This window comes from Centruroides sculpturatus, unplaced genomic scaffold (genome assembly GCF_000671375.1).
Source record: "Centruroides sculpturatus isolate CEXI.00-Female unplaced genomic scaffold, Cexi_2.0 scaffold136, whole genome shotgun sequence".
Taxonomy (NCBI): Eukaryota; Metazoa; Arthropoda; class Arachnida; order Scorpiones; family Buthidae; genus Centruroides; species Centruroides sculpturatus.
Genome location: NW_019384534.1, coordinates 786,937 through 801,577, shown reverse-complemented (window position 1 = coordinate 801,577; position 14,641 = coordinate 786,937). Strand labels below are relative to the sequence as shown.

General features: G+C 30.1%; 1 protein-coding gene across 1 annotated transcript; it reads left to right on the top strand.

The window, feature by feature from the left end:
- Positions 1-317: 317 nt before the first annotated feature.
- LOC111623137 (probable pyruvate dehydrogenase E1 component subunit alpha, mitochondrial) lies at positions 318-14,389 on the top strand. Its single transcript, XM_023365620.1, has 9 exons — positions 318-458; positions 1,203-1,256; positions 1,324-1,497; positions 2,642-2,768; positions 6,108-6,199; positions 7,381-7,629; positions 10,733-10,872; positions 11,227-11,335; positions 14,057-14,389. The coding sequence occupies exons 1-9, from the start codon at positions 405-407 to the stop codon at positions 14,243-14,245; spliced, it is 1,188 nt and encodes a 395-aa protein (XP_023221388.1). The 5' UTR covers positions 318-404; the 3' UTR covers positions 14,246-14,389.
- The last annotated feature ends 252 nt before the right edge of the window (positions 14,390-14,641 follow it).

The following is a 14,641-nucleotide window of genomic DNA, read 5'->3' as shown; positions in this document are numbered from 1 at the left end:
TACAGAGAAAATATTTTTTGGGGGTGGTTCGTCCGGATATGTCGGATCCTATCCCATTGTAGGCCTGACCGAACCCATAACAGACGTGCTAAAAAGGTCCTCTTGGTGCCAACAGGGGGAAAGAATTAAAAGAAAAAGCTACAATAGAAAATTTACAAAAACATTAAAATAAGCAAATTTTTATGTTGTATGAAATGATACTGATAATTTTTTTAAATTTTAAAATTAGCTATAGACAATTTACATTATTATAATTTAAAAATAATCCGATTGCAAATTGTAAAGGTATGCCTTAAAGTGACGTCACTTTTATCGAAATAATACGGTAAGAGAGGGCGCTTTCTATAGTATAGCCCCGGAGTGTTGTAATTTTTCATTGAGAAAATCCTGAAGGTGAGAGCGATATGGCTATTCGTTTCTGCACCAGGATTTTCAATAATACTTCTTTCGGCTTTGTGGTAAGATCCAGCGAAATTCGCAATTGTTTTACAGTAATCTGCGCATTTTTCTTTAACCTTGTTGCAAAGGTCACTCCGAAGGAAACTTTTAAACTGCTCGAAATTACGAAATTACTTGTTTATAGAGATATTTCTCGTTTATATTAATGATCGGGGCTTATATAATCGAATAAATAAAAACTTAAAGCTACGTGACCGGTGCAGTAGCATACAAAGTCATACTTTACTTTTTCCTCCTTGCTAAACAACTATAAAAACTGATAAAATGCACTGATTTTTAAATCGACATATGAAGATTATAAATTTATTTAAGGACTTATTTTATTGAATAAATATGTTAACGTGTCTCTATGCATTTGTTGATGTGCTGATATTTATATATCAACACATCAACATATATATGGTGACTGATGACTTGCTAGGATTAAGGGATACAGATGCAGTTCTGAGTGAGGCAGGTTGGTACCTTGTATGTGTAGACCTTCGGTTCCTTTGATACTTTTATTCCCGTGGGCGTGGTCTACGGCTCCAAAAAGTTCCCGACTGTCTCATTTGGAGCTGCATTTGTACCGATGTGAATGGCTACTGGCTGAGATTTTCATTTTGCCATTGGTTTATTAGGCCAATAATTTTTTAAAATGCTTTACTTACTACTGTAATAATCAAGCCTAGTTTCATTGTAATGCAATTTGTTTGTTATCTTTAGTATGAAATGATATCTAATTTTCTGAAAATGTTTTTCAGAGACATGTTGGATTACCTTGTGCATATTCAACGGAAGCTACTTTCCAAACTAAGGTATATTATATTTTAAATTTAATATAAGAGGTATTTAAGATGATAATTTCACCATACCTTTTAATAGCCATTCAAATTGCATCTTCTTGAAAATGGTCCTTCCACGGAGGTCACTGTCACCCGGGACGACGCCCTCCATTATTATAAACAGATGATGATGATTCGTCGCTTGGAAGCTGCAGCCAATAATATGTACAAAGAAAAAACCATTAGAGGATTTTGTCATTTATATTCAGGACAGGTAAATTATTATTATAAATACCAAATATGATAGAACTCCAATTATCCAAATTGATTCAGATAATCAAAATTCAGATAAGTGGATTAACACACAAAGAATAAAATGTACAGGATAACAGCACAAAATTGTACACATACTATATTTATTCATCAATATGCAAGTAACATCTTACTGATCTTTTGGATCTGTTGCTTCAAATAGGCATCACTGAACATGCAGTCGCACGATGTAAGAAAAAGGAAGTGTCATGTCAGTGGGAGAGAGAAAAGAGGACAAGTGATGGTTCGGATAATTGGACATTCCATTAATTGGCATTCAGATAATTGGAGTTCCATTGTATTATAGAATACCAAGTAGTTATGAGTAAATCATCCACACAGCACTGGCAAAATATTTGCTCAGCATTTGGTAAATACTAAATGTGGGAAATTGGCTTAAAATTTTCATTGATACTCTTAAAATCAGTTCATAAAGTTGAGTTATTTTTGGATAGAAACTTAAAATCAAAGGTTGGATCATTTATCTGAAAATAATAAATTATGTATCCAACCTTTATTTCATTTTCAACATACTTTAAAAACATAATTCAGTCTTTAATCAATCTTCAGTTTTCTTAGTTTAGCATACATGGATGTACAGAGTTCATATTGAATTTGTTTACTTATTATGAAAGTAGTGTCTGTGATAACTGTACAAATTCAATGATTCCAAACTTTAAAACTTGACTAGTTTGCATCAGTTTTTTTTCTTTCCTCAGAATCTTCTGTACTGAATCTCCTGTTATGTGTTCCTTGAAAATATGGTTTTCAACATTTGCTCTTCTTGTTCTCCTCCTGGACTGCCATGCTTGCACAGTGTATTCAACATAAAATGTTTTAAACAATTCATAATTAATATAAATATTTACTCTGCTACAAGTTTTTTTTATATAAAATATATGTAATATTTTAGTATTACAAATTTTTGAGTCTGTGTTTAGTTTAATATACAAAAATACTTTGGAACCGAGTGATTATTTTATCCAGCATTGTTAAAAATCCTATGTTTGTTTTGCTTAATTTTAATAAGTTATTTATTTAATTTCAATCAAGAATGATAAGTTGTTATAAAATATTTCATGTAAAATTTTTTAATATAAATGTAGGAAGCTTGTGCTGTCGGTATGGAAGCAGCTTTACGGAAAACTGATGCGGTGATTACTGCCTATAGGGCTCACGGTTGGACGTACGTACGAGGAGTTAGTGTAAAAAGTGTATTAGCAGAATTAACAGGTATGAAATTGATATCAAATGCTTATTTGAATATCAAGAAAATGTTTTTCATTTCATATTCATAGCTTGTCTTAATTAGGATTAAAGTAATTATATTTATATAAACTGTTTTTATATTAATTTTAATACTTAAAAATTTTTCTAAGATATTAGAAACTAAATTGTTAAATTAATTTAATGATGTGTTTTTATTGTTTATTGAAAGGCATAAATATATTATTATAATAATAATACTTTACTATGAGTTTATCAATGAGAGATTTAAGGTAAACGCACCGGTAGTGGACACTGTGTTAGTAGTGGACACTTTGAACTTCAAATATGAGTAATAAGGTTGTTGATGGCTTCACTGTTCAAACATACAAATCATTCAGTAGACAGAACCCTCTAGTAGTGGTAACTCGCACTGATCCTTTTCTAGTCCATCATGGGATGTTTTCCCGCGCTCATTAGTGATGGCATTCCTGCTGATATAAGAAGACAAGTGAGTCTGCTGTCTGTTTCCTTAAGGTCTAGGTAATTTAAATCACGCTTGCTGTATTAACAGTTAGTTTCACGGAAGTTTTTTGGTGATATACTATTAATATGAGCTTCGTTGGTATGTTTTAAGACCTTCCTGATAGTATTTTTATTTTCCAAGTCAATTGAATGAGATGTCCACTAATGAAACAAAAATATTGTATATTTTTAGTAGTGGACAAGAGGTGGCCACAACTAGTGAAAATGAACTTTTCACTTTTAATCAGTATCAAGTCAAAAATTAAATCACCTAATGTTAAGTAACATACAGTATTGATTCAAGCATTTTTTGGTTACTCTGTCTAGTCATGGACAGGGGGTGTTCACTATTAAACCGTGAATGTCCGTTTATTGAAATGAGGTGTTTCAATAGTGGACAAAACATGGTTTGGTGCCATGGGATCCTACAGCACCCGGTATGCTAAGTAGGAAAATAATGTGCAAGAAGAAGTCAGACAGTACTCTCACGAAAAGTGATGTAAGAGTTGGTTTTGAAACATTAAAAATATACATGGGACCTGAGAAAGTGGGGTTATTTGAGACTGTAGTTTCTTTTGAAGATGTTGAGGCTACAGACAAGTCCCTGTTCAATTTATGGCACCAGATGAAGACAGACATCATGAATCAAGTAACAGCTGGAAACAACAGCAAATCCTTCAACAATAATGAATCAGAACATGAAGATTCGACGGTTGAAACTGCTCAAATCAATCGCAACCATGAGATAAATGATGTCAGTAACACCAGTGCATTCAGTGATTCATATATTCATGATATTCATAATGACTACCACTATCAAAATGAAAGACCTAGTACTTCAAACACTGGCAATACCATTGTTGCCACAAGTACACACAATAGCCGCAATAACAGTCAGATCTCTGAAACAGTACCTAGTCCTTTCAAAAGGTCACTTCTCTGGCCAGAACCCAGGGAAATCACTAACAAAAGGAAGAAAAAGGAAATCATACCTTCTGTAGTTACGTCAAAAGCTTGGCAGGAATATTATGAAAATAAGGAAAAGAAGAAAATAGTGGAACTAGAACTGAAAAGGGAGAGAGCTTTGGCAAGACAGAGAAAGAAGGAAGAACAGACTGCTGAGAATAAAAGGAAAGCTGAAGAGAAAGCTATGAAAATGAAAATGAAGACTACAAAGCAACGAAAGAAGAAAATGAGAAAGGAAGAGACATCATCAGAAGATGAAGGTTCTTGGATTCCCTCGGATGGTGGTAGTACAAACGATGTTACGTTAGATGTAGAAGACACTATGGAAGATGAAGAAGAAGAAGACGACATTATGCAGTTTCAGGAAAATATTGAACCTCCTTCAAACGAAACAATTGACCAAGTTCAGCAATTAAGGAATCGAAATATACAGAAGAAAGGGGAGAAAGTATTGAAGGAACTTTAAATTGGACTCGGAGGAAGGATATGTCCGAAAGACACAGTCGGAATACCATTGAAAAGGAAAGGGAATCAATCCTGCATGAGAATGATTTTGTAGTTGCCACCTTGTCTAGTAAGAAAAGAAAGTACAAATGTGTGTGCAAAATTACCAGTTTAATCAGTGATAATATCGCAGAAGTGATTGTGTTTAATTCCATAAATAGGATGAAAAGCGTATTTGCTAAAAATGAAAAAGATGTACAAACGATAAATATTTCTCAAATTGACTTGAGGCTTCCTAAGCCTCTAATTTTTGGAAGAGAGAGTCACTGTCAATTCTCGAAAGGCATTGACATAGATAAGTAGTTCAACACAAATTAACAATGCAACAATATTTCCTTAAACTATGCTGACGTTAATATTTGAGTTCTCCTAAATGTAACTTAGAACCCAGTTTTATACTATTATTTTTAAGTGTTTAATATTGAGTGTAACAATAATCCATTCCAGTATGTTAAAACTGATCTTATTTATTTCAACATTTGTATTCGTTAAGAATAATGTAACAATAACAAAATAAGAAAGTTTCTTATACTAACTTTGTAATGTTTTATATTTATGTTTCATAATACTAATAAGTATTATGAAACATAAATATAAAACATTTCAATTTTCATATAAACATTACAAACTATACACATGTAATTTACATTTGTACAATTTGATATTTTAATTAATTTAATTAAATTATGAGTTGTCATTATAATTAACAGTGTTCTTGTTCTTTATAGTAAAGACTGTCAAATTCTGCAAGTTGTGAAAAATAAAAACGATTTCATCTTGAATATAATCATCTCTATATTCCTTGTCCACTACTGGTACAAATGCCTGTCCATTACTAAATATCTCAATTTTTTCAATGTCCACTACTGAAACATTTTCAACCTTACAAAATAAATTAAATTAAAATGTATTCGACGAGATTGACATAATTAAAATCCTTACAGTGAGTGAAGAAAGATTTTGTCTAACAGACAATATAACTTTTAAGCCATAAGGCTTCTAAATAGGGGTCCAGTTTCAAAAAAGTCGAAAAATTTTCCTTAAAGTGTCCACTACCGGTGCGTTTACCTTAATAAAGTTTAGTATAATTAGTTATACATTATTAATACATAATTAATTATAATAGATTAATCAATTTATTTTTCAATGTCAATAAATATGGGATTACCAAAGTGTTAGTTAATATTATATAAGTTTTTCTGAACAGTTTTAACTATTCTTATAATGTTGAAGTGTATTTTCTCTAATTCTAAGACCACCGTGTTTTTTCACACTGAAATTTGCTTTGCTCTAATTACAATCTTACAATCTTAAATGAAGTATTCAAATATTTTAAAATAAAAACTTAACCATTTGTTCACACACTTTAAGGACGAGAAGCAGGATGTGCCAGAGGTAAAGGAGGCTCAATGCATATGTATTCATCTAACTTCTTTGGAGGAAATGGAATTGTAGGTGCTCAGGTGAGTTCAGTTTTTATGATGTATTATTAAATTCCTTGATTACAAAAATATTTCACTAGTTTTAGTTAGTTTTATATGAATAGTTTATTCAACTTTTGAAAGGAGAGAGAATTCATAATTATAAGTTTAAAAGTTAATCATAATTTGAGCATAATATGAGGTTTGATATTTTTTGAAAAAATGTGGGTATGATCAAAAATTAAATTGTCAGCCTGTTGGCTGAGGCTGTAAACATTTTAGACTGCTGTTTTGGAGATCCGGGACCCAAAATGGCAAACCCACAAAAATTTTCACAGATGGTCTGACTTGGCTATATTGGGCCTCCCCTCACCACCTGACTACTTCATTGGCCTGAATGAATCTAAGATATACAGGATCTTCAGAATGAATGCTACATTTTAAAATTATTGTAATTGTATAATTGTGTTAATTATTATCTGAGAAGTAAACAACATACACCAATTAATACAGTAACCATCTGAGTTTCATCTCCCATCTGCATTTGAACATCTTGTTGTCCACTACTTCTAGGAAGCTCTGTAAATGAAAATGACAACTCCATAACAGAGAAGGCTTTTTGTGTTCTGCAGTTTGCATAGTCTGAATCACTTGCCATTGGACAATATGAGTAACCTATGGGAGCCATAGAATTGTGGCTGCCATGGGAAGAGTGACAATGGATGTGCTAAAATGAGCATAGGAATCATTTGAGTTCTTGGATAATAATTAACCAAATTAACATAAATACAATAATTTAAAATGTTAGCATTCTTTTTGGAAGGAAAGACTCTCTTAATGCCTACAAGATGGAGAGAGTTTAAAAAAAAAATATTCTTGAAACTACATTTATTGAAATTTTGTTTTCTAATTTTTGTGTAATATTATATCTGTTTCAAATTTTATCTAATATCAAAATGCAGATTTTTTGAATTACTTTAGAAACGATTGAGAGTATTTCTATTAAACCATAATAAAGCATTAGATGTTGCCTATTTTTACATTTCAATATCATTTATGCTATTGTTGCAATTTTCATCATAGCACACTAAAGAATTTATAATGTTGCACCTATAACATTGATATATTTATACCTGATTTTTTAATAAAATTTGAAATTTAATACTTGATATTTGGTAATTTGTAAATAATTTCATAATTTAAAACATGCATTGTATTCTTAGGTACCATTAGGTGCAGGAATTGCATTTGGTTTAAAATATCTTGATAAAGATGACATATGCCTTGCATTATATGGAGATGGTGCTGCAAATCAAGGCCAAGTTTTTGAAGCGTATAATATTGCTAAATTATGGAATCTCCCTGTAATATTTATATGTGAAAATAATGGTTATGGAATGGGAACGAGTGCTGATAGGGCTGCAGCTTCCACGGATTATTATACTAGAGGTGATTACATACCAGGTATTTGGGTAAGTTAGTTATGTTTTTTTTAGTAGTTTGAATAATGTCAAGTGTCAAGTGAATTTTATTCACTTCACACTTCGAGAAATTAGTAATATATAATTACTTTTCAAGTCAGAGATTCAAGAAATGCTTTTGCAAGGCTACGTGCAAATCAAAACAGTGTAAATGCAAAGATTCAGGAATTTTTTGAATTAGTAAATGACATTCAAGTCTTGATTCAAAAAAATAGTGTTACATTAACTTTAAATGAGGGGATTTTTTTAAATTCGTTGTTGTTTTCAACATTGAACAAAATAATTGCTGATAATAATTTAATTGATTTTAAAAATATTTGACTTAAATAAAGTAATTGTTTCTCTTTTTGTGTTTTTGTTGAAATTTGCAATATATAACATTATCTGAACCTTGGTGGATAGTGTCGAGGTTGATAGAGTTTAAAATTAAATTCTTTCTTTCATATTTTGATGTTCACCTGACTTGAATAAGGTTGACATTACCTGGGTAATCTCAATATTACCCAAATTTTGCATGCTACTCTTAACATTTATTTTAAAAATAGAAACTGTGAATATGGAAATTCAGACACGTGTGATGAAACCTTTAAAAACAGCAAAAACAATTTACAGTTGATGCCCCCATAACACTGTTTATTATTCCGTTTTATATGAATTCCATGTTGTACGAGTCACTTAGATTTTACAAATACGTGAGTCATTCACAGCCCGGCAAACGTATTTGTAAAATCTAAGTGACTCATACAACATGGAATTCATATAAAACGGAATAATCAACACTGTTATAGGGGGGGTCGACTGTAATTCTGAATGTTTTCAATTATTTTTAAACAACATCCTCAGGTAGAATACAAATCAAACTTACAAGTTAGTGAAAATAGAATATAACAGATAATTTTTGCTAAATTTGATTTTGTATTCTACCTGAGGATGGTCTTTAAAAATGACCGAAAGTGTTTGTAATTAAATTGTTTTTGTTGTTTTAAAGCTTTCATGAGTGTCTGAACATTTATATAAAGTAAATAAATGGCATTTAAATAATTTTAGTATGAAATTTTTCAAGACATGTTAATTGAAATTATCATGATAACAATAATTATAGAACTTTTTAATGTTCCGCTTAAAATATTTACTATCTAGATTTCAATTTCCGATTGAGATTTAGACAGAAACACAGATCAATAACAGTGTCTGATGATATTTAAATTAAATACAGTAGAGCATCGTTTATCCGAACCAATTGGGGACTGGGGTTGTTCGGATAACTTATTTTTCGGATAACTGATTATGTACGAAAAAATACATTAACCTATCCCTTGTTGAAATTTTTCTCCGTTGTGTGTCGCTTCGCGTTGAATTTTCGTCAATGTTAAGCCTAATGTAAACTTTTTAAAATAATAATAGTGGCTATTGTATCGTTAAAAATTATTTCTTTCTTTTTTACAAACAAAATAAATATATTGAAAAATATAAAAACAAAAAAAATTTATACTTTAGAAGTTATCTAGTATCAAAAACGTTCGATTCAGCATGATACAGTCCTCAGAAAAACACTATACAAAAGTGACAGTGCTGCCAGCTAAAACACATACACAAACATAAAAAATATTGGAGTAGCCATTGGATATAACCAAAGATTGCAGTGCCACAGCACTAGCGAAAATTTAAATTTGCCGACTGGAATTCTTTCGGATAAACGACGCTCTACCGTATTTACATATTTATGTGAACTCAATTGCATTATGACTAAGTTATTTATATCATGTTATGTATTGCATGCTGACATTTCATTGTAACAGAATATTTGCTTCAACTAACTCAGCTCTTCAAACTGCTTTAGTTGAAGTTACTTTGAACTATTTAAGTATTGTTGGAATATAAACTCATCATTGAACAAGTGAAAGGATTGATGTAAGAAGGCACCAGATAATAATAATAACTAACAGCATTTCATACTTGAATGTAAATACATAAAACAAGTGCATCTTTATATCTGCTTTCTTTGCAATACAAACATGTAACAACAAAATAAAGTTTTGATGTTACACGTTGATTTTATTTTATTGATGTTATTTTATTTTATTTTAGAAATAAAATAAAATAAAACTTTATTTCTAAATAAAGTTTTTTTAGAAATGCTTACATTTCTAAAAAAACTTTTTACTCAAAAAGTAGTTTGAATTCAAATAAAATCATTTTGATGAAATTATTATTTGAATTTTTTAACTTTAACACTTTGCCATTTTGAATGTTTAATTAGTATTTAAAGTTTATATGTAGTTGAGTCATTAAATATTTGGACTCATGGATGGAGAAACAGAAAACTATTAAACTTTTACTAATAAAAAGCATTATTATATACATTTATTTTTCAACATACGAGTCATTTTGCTCTACACACTTTCTCCAATGGCAGACAAGATCTTCAAATGCCTTTTGATGAATGCTAGAGGAAGACTGCTCAAAAATTTGGTCACTTCCTTCAGTTTTGAACAGCATCTGCTACTTGAAACTAGTAAGGTCTGCAAACTGCATAGGAAATGAAAAGGAGTTCTTTTTGTTTTTCGTTCACAGCAATGCACCCTTTCACACTGTCACAAAAGTGACAGTTGAATAATGTGATTTTAAGAACTTCCACACCTAAACAGTCTTGATCTCTCTTCTAGTGATTTTACTTTTTTTGAGAGTTGAAATACACCTGGTTGGACAACACTTCTTGTCGGTTGAAGTGAAGGAAAAAGTGGCCAAATTTCTGAGCAACCTTTCTTCAACATTCTTCAAAAGGCAATTGAAGATATTGTCTACCACTGGAGAAAGTGTGTAGAACAAACTGACTTGTATATTGAAAAGTAAATGTATATAATGATGCCTTTTATTATTGAAAAGTTTTCTATTTCTCCATATATGTGAATCCAAAGGCTTATTTACTCAACTATGTAATTTCAAATTAGAAATTAAATAATATATTTTAGTTTGATTGATTAATGTTTTGATAAATTAACGAATTGTTTAATTTATTATAATATTAATTAAAACTTGATTTTAATTAATATTAATTTATTTCCATTATTTTATTTCAATACTTATATTACAGGTAGATGGTATGGATATTTTAGCTGTAAGAGAAGCAACTTTCTTTGGTGCAGAGTTATGTAGATCTGGAAAGGGTCCGCTAGTCATGGAAGTTGCAACTTACCGTTACCACGGTCACAGTATGAGTGATCCTGGAACCAGGTGGAACATATTAAATTAATATCTGTTATATTTAAAATCCTGATTTGATTTAAAATTGGCAGAAATTTCTTTTTAGCAAACAAATGAGACAATTTAATGAAAATGTTCAAATTAAAAAGTCAATAAATAATTATTAAAATAATAAATAAAAACTAAGAACCATTTAATGTGTTTGTAATATTAAATGATAAAATCTAACTTTGTCATTTTTAAATGAATATACAACAATTTTATGTTCATTAATTTTATTTTTTACTTAATTCATATTAATTATATTATTTATTTGATGATGTAATAATATATTATAATAAAAAGAAAATAATTCATGTGTCAAAATATTTTACATTTTAATAGTTATCGAACCAGAGAAGAAATTCAAGAAGTGAGACAAACTCGTGATCCGATCACTTCTTTTAGAGAAAAAATAATTACTGCCAATCTTGTCACCAGTGAGGAATTAAAGGTAGTGTATTTTTTATCTGTCTACTAACTATATATTTTGTATTAACATTTTTATCAAATACAGGTAATATTCGTATTTCATTATTTCAATACATAACTTAAGGAATTAGGAAAATTGCATTATCTATAACTATTAATTCTAAGTTTCTAATTTTACTTATTTTCTTTTAATGTAGCAGTCTTCAGTAATTGTTTAGAAACATTTACTAATATATTCTATTGAGAATTTCTACATTGTTGACATCCAGATAATCTTTATAAGAATTTATTTAAAATCAACACAACTTTTATTATATATATAAACTAACTTATATAAAACACAATTACATATTTTTTCAATTGGCTGTTAATTATCATGACCACAAATGATTTTAGGGTGACTGTTTTATCATTTCAATTTTATTTACTCTAATATGCATTTTGGATGTATACATTCATCCCTCTTCAGTTGGGTACAATATTCTTATTCTTACAATTAGTTATTTCCAGGGTGATATTCAGCGGGTTCACACAGGTTCGGCCGAACCCGTTGTTAACATTTTCAAAGTTTTCCGAACCTTGTTGAACACATGTAACATTTCTCAGTGGTTTTGTTTCTTTTAAAAAGTATATTAAAATATACGTATTACACTCTGTAACACTACTAAACTAGAGCCTTATACCACGTTCACCTTAGTACGACCTCCCTCGACCGTTTCAATCTCGACTGAAACGAGGTTCAATCGCGATCCACTCAAGAGAGTTCTTGAACTAAATCCAGTCATAAGAGAGATCCCACAATCCCACGCGCGCGAGAAAATACAAGATGGCTGCGGAACACGTGTCGTAATAAAATACATATATACAAAACAAACCATTTTGAACACTTTTTTATTATTTATAAAAAAAAAATATAGCTCTGGCATAAACAATGTTAAATTTTAACTGGCTTAATTTGGTGAATGCATCTTTTTTGTTTATATGGGTATCTTAAGGTCAGTTTTTGCGCTAATTTTGCTGATGCACCATTTGAGCAAATAAAAATAAAAAAAATGTTAAGGAAAAATTTTGTTAGCGAACCCTTTGTTAAATATTTCGAATATCACCACTGGTTATTTCCTTTCTATTTCTATCACAGACCAACTTTTGCCCGTTAAAATATGGATGCAGACATCTTGTTATGTACCAAATGTATTGATTCTGGTTGGTCACTTTTGAATTGCTTCTGATTTTCATCAGCTGCAGTTGAAAATAGAGTACAATTTTTTGTTCTGGATATTCAAGTCTTCAATTGTTATCATGTGCAAACAATGGATCCAATGTAAATTACCACATTTTTCAAGGAAATCAGTGTGTTCACTCCAATTAACACTTAACATTGGTCAATTAAGCACTATTGTGAGTATAATTATCTTATGTATTGATAATAAAACAATTTTGCTAGTAATGTGAGAGGTTGAGGGTCCTAGTTGCTTTGGACCCCTATACAACTGCACAGGTTGCACAAATGATAGTTATGTCACTGATCTGAAATTAACAGAGAATTTTTGTAATTTAAACTTTGATCTAGACTAAAACCCAGTGTGACTAACCCAATGTGAACTTCTCTGCAACATCAATCTGCTATTCCTTCAACTAATTTTGTCAACTAAGTTACTTTTATTTTGATGAGATATGTTTTGAGATCTTATTATGTTAAAATAACCAAGTAAAAGTTTTGTTCAAGAAAAAAATTATATAAATTATATACAGTGTATAGGATAATAAAACAAAACAATACTCTTTACTCCAAGAAAATTCTGAAGAAACATTGCATTATGTGTTATGTTGCAGTTTATTTTCCCAGTAACTTCAGAATGGGGGTCAACATTATTTTTAATATTTGGCATGAGAAATAGAAGGGGTTGAGTAAAGAATATGTCCTATCACATATGTGGCTGTGGCTGAAAACACATTTATTATTATTTATTGTTGTCACTCTTAAACAATTTTTAATCATTATATTTATTAATTTTTTAAATTGTTACTTAGAGTATATTAGCTGAAATTTATGACATTTCTTTAATACCATATCATTCATCAATATACAAAGTAAAGAAATATAAAATTGATAAAAAAATATATAGAAACCAATAGTGTACAAACTTCAAAGTTTGTTTTATAGGCTTTCTTTGTCCTTCAGATACAAATAAGCAGTAGTGATATTCAGCGGGTTCGCACAGGTTTGGCTGAACCCATTGTTAACATTTTCAAAGTTTTCAAAAATACATTAAAATATATGTATTATACTCTGTAACACTACTAAACTAGAGCCTTATACCCCATTCGCCTTGGTACGATCTCCATCGACTGTTTCAATCACGATCGATTCAAGAGAGTTCTTGAAACTAGATCCAGTTATAAGAGATATCCCACAATCCCACAAGCACGAGAAAATACAAGATGGCTGCGGAACATGTGTTGGGCTATATAATAAGATACGAATCCCATATCATATGGGTATCTTAAGATCAGTTTTTGCACTAATGTTGCTAATGCACCATTTGAGCAAAAAAAAATTGTTAAGGAAAAATTTTCTGTTAGCAAACCCTTTGCTGCAAATAAGGTATGTTACATGCTTACTATGAGCTTAGCCAAGCCTACAATTTGGCAGCTGGGTGTTAAGAGATAAATTTAATTTTTGGTTAGATCCTAATTAAAATAAACATTTTACTTACAAAAATATTTGTTTCTATTTCTACAGAAAATTGAACAGGATGTTCGTAAAGAAGTTGAAGAAGCTACAGAAGTAGCAAAATCATCTAAAGAAATTCCATTGGAAGAGATGTTTGCAGATATTTATGTAGAGCCTATAAAACAAAAAATCAGAGGAGTGACACCTTTTACAGAACATACACACAAAAGAATTTCAACACCATTGAATGCTAAGTGATTCAGATTAATTTAACTTTAATTAATTATGCAGAAGAAGAAAGAAAATATGTAATTAGAATGTAAAAGTTTTTTATCTTTAAAATGTCCAGATGGAAACTATTTAAAAATTGTTTCTATCTAATTAAAGTGTTATATATGTGAATTGTGTGTAATGTTAAATATTCTGAACTGACTTGAAAAGTTAAAGTTTTGGTTTCTCAGATTAAAATGTCTTACGAGTATTATAATTTAGAAATTTTAATTCCTAAAATTGATTACCTGAATTAAGATAAATCCTATAATAATAATTTAATTGCTAATTAAATGATATAGGATTTGTCCTAATACAATTAATGACCTTTGGTCTGTATCCCAATTCACCAGCAACCTTCTTAAAAAGTTGATAGTAATCATT

Excerpts from the sequence above, each read along its gene's own strand:
- LOC111623137 (XM_023365620.1), top strand. The coding sequence starts at position 405 with ATGGCTATTCGTTTCTGCACCAGGATTTTCAATAATACTTCTTTCGGC. Across the intron at positions 459-1,202 it reads ATACTTCTTTCGGCTTTGTG|AGACATGTTGGATTACCTTG; the intron begins GTAAGATCCAGC and ends AATGTTTTTCAG. Across the intron at positions 1,498-2,641 it reads GTCATTTATATTCAGGACAG|GAAGCTTGTGCTGTCGGTAT; the intron begins GTAAATTATTAT and ends ATATAAATGTAG.